This window comes from Poecilia latipinna, unplaced genomic scaffold (genome assembly GCF_001443285.1).
Source record: "Poecilia latipinna isolate Pla-1442-1.1 unplaced genomic scaffold, P_latipinna-1.0 Scaffold2154, whole genome shotgun sequence".
Taxonomy (NCBI): Eukaryota; Metazoa; Chordata; class Actinopteri; order Cyprinodontiformes; family Poeciliidae; genus Poecilia; species Poecilia latipinna.
Genome location: NW_015114770.1, coordinates 56,561 through 63,704, shown reverse-complemented (window position 1 = coordinate 63,704; position 7,144 = coordinate 56,561). Strand labels below are relative to the sequence as shown.

General features: G+C 41.9%; 1 protein-coding gene across 1 annotated transcript in view; it reads left to right on the top strand.

The window, feature by feature from the left end:
* The window catches only part of mtr (5-methyltetrahydrofolate-homocysteine methyltransferase), a 41,659-nt gene that overhangs the window by 33,236 nt on the left and 1,279 nt on the right, over positions 1-7,144 (top strand). The window contains exons 24-32 of the mRNA XM_015017523.1: positions 339-459; positions 566-647; positions 1,580-1,678; positions 1,821-1,896; positions 1,998-2,153; positions 3,158-3,357; positions 3,487-3,687; positions 4,096-4,288; positions 5,203-5,315. Coding sequence (XP_014873009.1) covers positions 339-459; positions 566-647; positions 1,580-1,678; positions 1,821-1,896; positions 1,998-2,153; positions 3,158-3,357; positions 3,487-3,687; positions 4,096-4,288; positions 5,203-5,315 — 1,241 coding nt within the window. The remainder of the gene's footprint in view (positions 1-338; positions 460-565; positions 648-1,579; positions 1,679-1,820; positions 1,897-1,997; positions 2,154-3,157; positions 3,358-3,486; positions 3,688-4,095; positions 4,289-5,202; positions 5,316-7,144) is intronic.

The following is a 7,144-nucleotide window of genomic DNA, read 5'->3' as shown; positions in this document are numbered from 1 at the left end:
AGTTGATTCCCCCGTCCTGTTCGTCTGGAGCCGGGGCTGAGTATAACAGGGAGTCTCTAAGAATCCAGCCCCGCTTCGCTGACACACATCGTTTAACCAGGCAGCTATTTAGAAACCACTTGGGGGGCCCAGGAGAAACAGTTTGGGAACCACTGCTTTAACAGGAGATGTCTTACTTTTAATTTGCTCTGGAGATTTTTGATGATGTTTGCTTCTCAGTGTACCACTTTTAGTTTCTTTTTTTTCCTGTTATGACTTTGTGCCAATGATGTATTTATTTATGCTATATTTAGTTGTGTTCTACTGCGTGCTGATAGAAATGTGTTTGTTTGGAGCAGATGTCATTGGTCTGTCAGGCCTCATCACTCCCTCTCTGGAGGAGATGATTTATGTGGCGAAAGAAATGGAGAGACTTGGAATGACAACGCCTTTGCTGATTGGAGGAGCTACCACATCAAAGTAACTTAACCATACACTGACACATAGGATATATTTTTAAAGAAAACTGTGATTTAAATATTGTAATGACCCAAAGTGTAGTGTTTCAGTGCTGTTTGTTGTGTAGGACACACACTGCTGTGAAGATTGCACCCTGCTACAGTTCTCCTGTAGTTCATGTCCTTGACGCCTCCAGGAGTGTGGTGGTGGTAAGTCATTTATTCTGTCTGCCATGGAGGAACCAGCTGAAGGATGGTAGAGGTCTGGTGCAGGACCAGCTTTGCATGTATTAGTGTCTCATGTGGCTCATTAAAACTGCTGTCACAGTGACTTATCTTTCTTTTTTTCACATAGATACTACAGAAAGTAGTAAAGTGCATGTCTGGAAACATTACCATCAAAATCCTGCCTTGTAGCTGAAGTGTGTGTGTTCCTTCTGCTCTGTTATAAAATAGTGTGTAAAGGGATAGGATGTATTATTGTTTCAGGACAGAGTCAGACATCAAAACCATGATTGTTTTATTTCTTTTGTCGCATTTAAAGATCTCAGTGGATAGAATTAAATGTTCTGTTCACTGTCAAAATATCCCCAAGTGACCAAATAGATATTAGCTTATTAATCTGTAAATATAACCACCTCTACTCAAGTAATAATACTAACACATTTTATTTATAAGGCACTTTTCATGACACTCAAGGACACAGTACAGTAGTAAAGATTAAAAAACAAAAACAGAAACATGAGTCAATCAGAAAAAAGTAGTAATGTAGGCATGGCAAAATATGCCCTATTGTGATTTTGAAATTATTTTTTATAAATAGCAAAGCTTCTGTTGCAAACATTGTCAGATAATACATGAGCTATCTTGGACATGAGTGTGTGAATGTTTAACAGAGAGAAAATTGACTTTTTCCACTAGAAGTGTCCACTAGTGTCCATTCTAGAGGTGAAAGTTCCTTGCAAATTGAATCATTTCCACAGCTGCCGCTGAGCTGCATTTGGACCAAATCATGTTCATGGTCCTTTCTGGTGCTGAAATTATTTGGAGCTCATGTTTTTTTTTTTGTAGAGGTGAGAAGTGTTTTTCTTGGTTTGGTTTGAGTCTACTGGTGTTCACCCAGTTCTGTGTCTGTGTCTCAGTGCTCCCAGCTGCTAGATGAGGAAATGAGGGAGGAGTATTGGGAGGATGTGAAGGAGGAGTATGAGGAAGTCAGACAGGAGCACTACGACTCCCTGAAGGTGAGAGTTGGTATTGGTGGAGAAGAGGGCTTCTCTGGTTCCAGGAATCTCTTTATCCCATTAAGAACAAACGAGTATCTCCTTGGAATGTAGAACATGCAGAGAAGTGAAATGCTGTCCTTCCTCCCTGTGTTGCCTCTAGGACCGTCGGTATCTTCCCCTGTCTGAGGCCAGACAGAAGGCTTTGCATTTGGACTGGTTCTCTGAGCCTAGACCAGGTAAGTCAGTGCAGATCGGTGAATTTCAAACTAAGAACATAAATCTGTTTAATGACTGTCTCAGCACCAACAGAGCTGATCAGTGTGTCTTTGTGTTGCAGTGCGCCCTCAGTTCTTGGGAACTCGTGTGTTTGACTGTTACAATCTGAACAGTCTGCTGCCCTTCATCGACTGGAAGCCTTTCTTTGATGTGTGGCAGCTTAGAGGGAAATACCCCAACAGAGGATACCCCAAGATCTTCAATGACAAAACTGTTGGTATGAGCTTCTCCTTGCGTTTTCAGACTGCTGTCCTGCTTCTGCCAACACCTGCCATCCATCCATTTGTTTTCTTCTCAACAGTAGGTTGGTGTTGAGAAGGAAGCTCTCTGGGCTTCTTCTACTACTTCTTGCACAAAAAAAACAAAGAAGTGCTGAACAAGGACTAGAACAGTTCTTCTGTCATCAGTGGGTTGCCAGTTTGATACCCTCTCTGTTGTGTCCTTGGGCAAGACGCTTCACCCACTGCCTGCTGGTGGTGGTCAGGGGGTCCGGTGGTGCTGGTGCATGGCAGCCTTGCCTCTGTCAGACTGCCCCAGGGCAGCTGTGGCTACTGTCCAGCAGCTTGCCACCATCGGTGTGTGAATGAATGTAGAGTGAAGTGCTGTGGACTTGGTGATTAAATTATTGGATACTCATCTAACTTTATTGTATTGTTACTTGTTATATCCTGAACTAGCAGGAGCATGTAAATATCCAGGACTGAACCCTGGTGTACCTACATTAACACATTTTGAGGATCCTATTAGTTGTTTGAATGTTATAAATATTTTTACCTGGATGAATAAAAAGCATGATCTGTGAAACTAAGCTCCATTTGCTGAAAGCAGAGTTTGATCTCTGGATTTTTATCACCATATCACAGATGTTTTTTAACAAGCATGAGGTTTGATGTAGCACTTTCAACATACCATTAGATTACGAATATGAAGCTGTTTTTGATTCATCTTTCCTTTCCCAATGTCACAAGAGTAATTGATTGAGAATCCTTAATGTTCTCAATCAGCTGCAGGAGGCTTCAGGCTCTGCCTTTTCTGTCCTTGGTTTGTTTTATTGCTTCATGGTTTTTAAAGCTTTGTGCTTCTGTTTTGCTCTTGAATGTTCTACATTTGAATATTTGGAACTCCTCTGCATTCCTTACACTCAACTACAGAACATGGTTACATCAGCAGTATGTGTGATCAGGCTGTAAGTCTGAATAACTGACTGATGTGGTGCTGTAGGTCCAGAGGCTCGCAGAGTCTTCAGTGACGCCCAGTTACTGCTCCATCACATGATCGACAGCAACAGTCTGAAGGGGCGGGGCCTGGTGGGCTTCTGGCGAGCTCAGAGTATGGGTGATGACATCAACGTGTACAAAGATGACGTCACAGTTCACAGAGATACGAAGCCAGTCGCCACATTTCATGGCTTACGGCAGCAGGTGAGAGTCTGGATCAACTTTGTTATAGTTGGGCGAACACCCACCTCACAGCCCGACTCTTTCTCTGGGAGTGTAAGGGCAGGGCAAGGCGAAGCATTAGCAGTAAGGGAATGTGTGTGTCTTCTGCAGGCGGAGAAAGACAGCTCCAGCTCAGAGCCCTTCCTGTGTGTTTCTGACTTTGTGGCTCCTGTGGACAGCGGCGTTCCCGACTACATTGGGCTGTTTGCAGTAGGTGTGTTTGGAGCGGAGGAGCTCAGTCAGCGGTTCCAGGCCCAGGGAGACGACTACAACAGCATCATGGTCAAGGCTCTGGCTGATCGCCTCGCTGAGGTGATGTATGCAGGATGAAACCTTAACACCATAAAACTGTGAACATGTTAATGATTCACAAAATATATATAAGGATTAATAATAATTTAGATGATGTTGATGGTAACTTGGAGGATTGCACCAGGAGCAATTTAAAGCCAGTGATCTGTGCCAGGTAAAATTATTCAAAATTGTGATATCTCATATTTTTTACATAATTATTAAAAAAGACAGTACAACAGTACAGCAAAGCTGCTTTCAGCGGCCCAGTTCATCGGACCCCGGCTGCCGTCCAGCTCTGGCTGACAAAACAGCTTCAACCAGAGAGGTTAACTAGAAATAACTGAGATAATTAATGTCTGTTAGATTAAAATGGGCCATCTTTACTGAATTATTTAAAACTGGAGATGTCTGCTGCCTCTGCCCCAGGCATTTGCTGAGGAGCTCCATGTGCGTGTGCGTAAGGAGCTGTGGGGCTACAGCTCTGACGAGGTTCTGCAGGCCTCAGACCTGCACAGAGTCCGCTACCAAGGAATCAGACCTGCAGCCGGATACCCCAGCCAGCCCGACCACACGGAGAAACTCACCATGTGGAGGCTGGCTGCTGTTCAGAAGGAGACAGGTGAGAGCAACAAAACATGTCTGGGTTCTCACAGCGTTTCATCCCTTTATCTGCTCTCTTTTCCAAACATCCTGTTTGAAACTGTGTGGAAGCCAGAATTGCAAAAAACTTTTAACAAACACTCCAAAACACAAAGTTGTTTATGACAGGGTGATGTTAAGATGCTGTGATGAACGCCGACCAGGGTCTGTCTGAATACTCCTCGTGTTTAATGATCAATAAAGGTTCATTTTGGTTGTTTAAATGCAGTCAAATAATCTTCTTGAACAGATAGAAAAATATGATTTGGCACCAATAATGTAAACGTTTCTTAAGAAAGTAGTATTTCATGGATTATTTGCCTGTAAATAAATGGCAGCATGATGAGGGTGCTAGCTTGTTTCTCCAAGTCTTTACTTGCCCTCAAAATATTTATATTCATATATTAAGCATGACCTGCTTATTCAGATGGAAGTCTGATGCGTAGACCATCTGATTTGTTAAATCACAGCCCGTCTGCAATCCCAGCTGGACTAACTGAATCATCTTGGCAGATTAAAATAATCCTCTGCTCAGATTTAGAAAACTGCTCTGTTTGAACAAGTAGCAACACAAAAAACCATAGAAGAAGCTGTTTCAAAAGTATTCAGCACTCCAGGTACAATTATTACTTCATGACAGACAGACAGATATGATCATTGGAACATAATAAAACTTTCTGTTGGCACCACCAGGGGGAGCTCTAGTATTGTCAGCTCGCTCTTGTACTACATTACAACAAGATTAAGAACCATGAAGGCTCTGATGTCACTGGATGTGGGACACAGTGGAACTCTGTAAATCAGATTTGTGTTTAGATCTATGTAAGGTATCACCTGTTCATTTTGGCTTTGTATGTGGTGTGTGTGTGTGTGTGTGTGTGTGTGTGTGTGTAGGAATTGGCCTGACAGAGTCTCTGGCCATGACACCAGCTGCCTCGGTCTCTGGACTTTACTTCTCACACCCTCAGGCTTCGTACTTCGCTGTGGGAAAAATCACCAAGGAACAGGTGATTCAGTTCATCACAGATTCAGTTTCAACACACTTTACAGACAAACATCAGTTAACTGTGAAGTTATTTACAGATTCAGTTAGGCAACTTGGTGCAGTTAAATTAAGTGTTTCAGAGATAATTACATACTTTTAATTTCAATTTTAGTTATAAAATAATGCAGCTGGTTCGTTTTCCTATATCAGTTGGGCAAATGTTTTCTGTCCCTTCTTCTGGATGAGCTTGTAGAGTCATTGGACAAGAACAACTCCCTTCACCAGAACCATCTCAGTGTGAGGAGTCATCTAAACCAGTAGCAGACAGAACAACACAGGAACACTGATCCAGGAGTACTTTCTATGGGAAAGAAAAGAAAAGGGTTAATGGGAAGAGGAAGTTATTGGCAACAATTGCTCAGCTTATATCCCCCTCCAGGAAGGTGTCTGCTAAACACTAGGCCAGAACAGGAAGAAAACAGAAAGACAACATAAAGTTAACAGCAGCAATAATTGTGGACAATATGTAATAAAGAGTAGGCTGGTGGTAATTATCTCCTCCAGCAGCCTAATCAAAGAAACTCCAACTATAAGCTTCATTACAAAGAAAACTTTTAAGCCTCATTTTAAAAGTAGATAAAACCAATAAAACTGGGATCTGGTTTCTCAGGAGAGGAGCCTGATCACTAAGGATCTGCCTCCTATTTTACTGTTAGAACCTCAAGGAACCAGCAGTAAACTTGCAGTCTGTTAGGGACATATGGGCCAATCAGATCTCTGTATAATGGCGGTGATTATTATGGACTGTGAGAAGGAGAGTCTTAAATTCGATCCTGGGTTTAACAAGGAGCCAACGAATAAAAGCTAAAATAGGAGAAATATGATCTCTGTTTTAATTTTCAGAACTCTTGCTGCAGCATTTTGGATGAGCTGAAGGCTTTTAACTGTATTTTGTGAACTTTCTGATAGTAAAGAATTATAGTAGTCCAGCTTTGAAGTAAGAAATTCATGGACTAGTTTTTAGCATCACAATAATCTGTAGATTAAAAAAGGAAATTGTAGAATCTGTCTAATATGGGATTTAATAACATGTTGTGGTCAAAAATAACACTGAGGTTCTTTACTTTATCACTGGAGGCCAACTTAACAGATCATCATGATGTTTCTCTGTTGGTACCACTAAAGAATCATGACCACATTTAGGTTCTCTTCTGTATCCCAACCTAAATGAGGCCTTTAGCTGTGCAGTATCTTCCTTGTACTTTCTGCAGATTTTCAGCTCAGATCGATGAGTTGATGTTTTCCTTTGACAGAATTTGCTTCTTTGCTCCTCTGCCTGTCAGACTGCATTTCTCTATAAATCACTGACTCGCCTTTCATGCTGATGTTGTCAGAACTCTGCTGTGGTACCATCAAGGTTCTGTAGAGAACCTCTCAGGAGGAGATGTGGTGGAGCTAGCTGGATCTCCTACAGCTGAACCTCTGACCTGTGCAGCTTCCCTTTCAGCTGAAATATTCATATCAGCTACTGTTTATCCAAAGTGTTTTGGCTGCTCCAATAACTGTAGCCAGGCTAAATGCTAATGCTAGCACAAAGTGAATTTAGCACCTATTTCTTAGTGGCCTGCTGATTAGATCAGCAGTTGGGTTCTGTCACTGCTCCTGATATAACATGACGAAAAAAGCTGTTCTTAAAAAAATCAGTTAATCTCTTTGCAGTAAATGATTCTGAGCATTTTACATCAGTTGATCTCTGCTAACAATACAGACAGTTCACTAGAAACCCCCCAGAGGGAAACAGAAATGAGAAAATCACAAGATGACGACTTAAACCTGAGACCCAGAGCAACA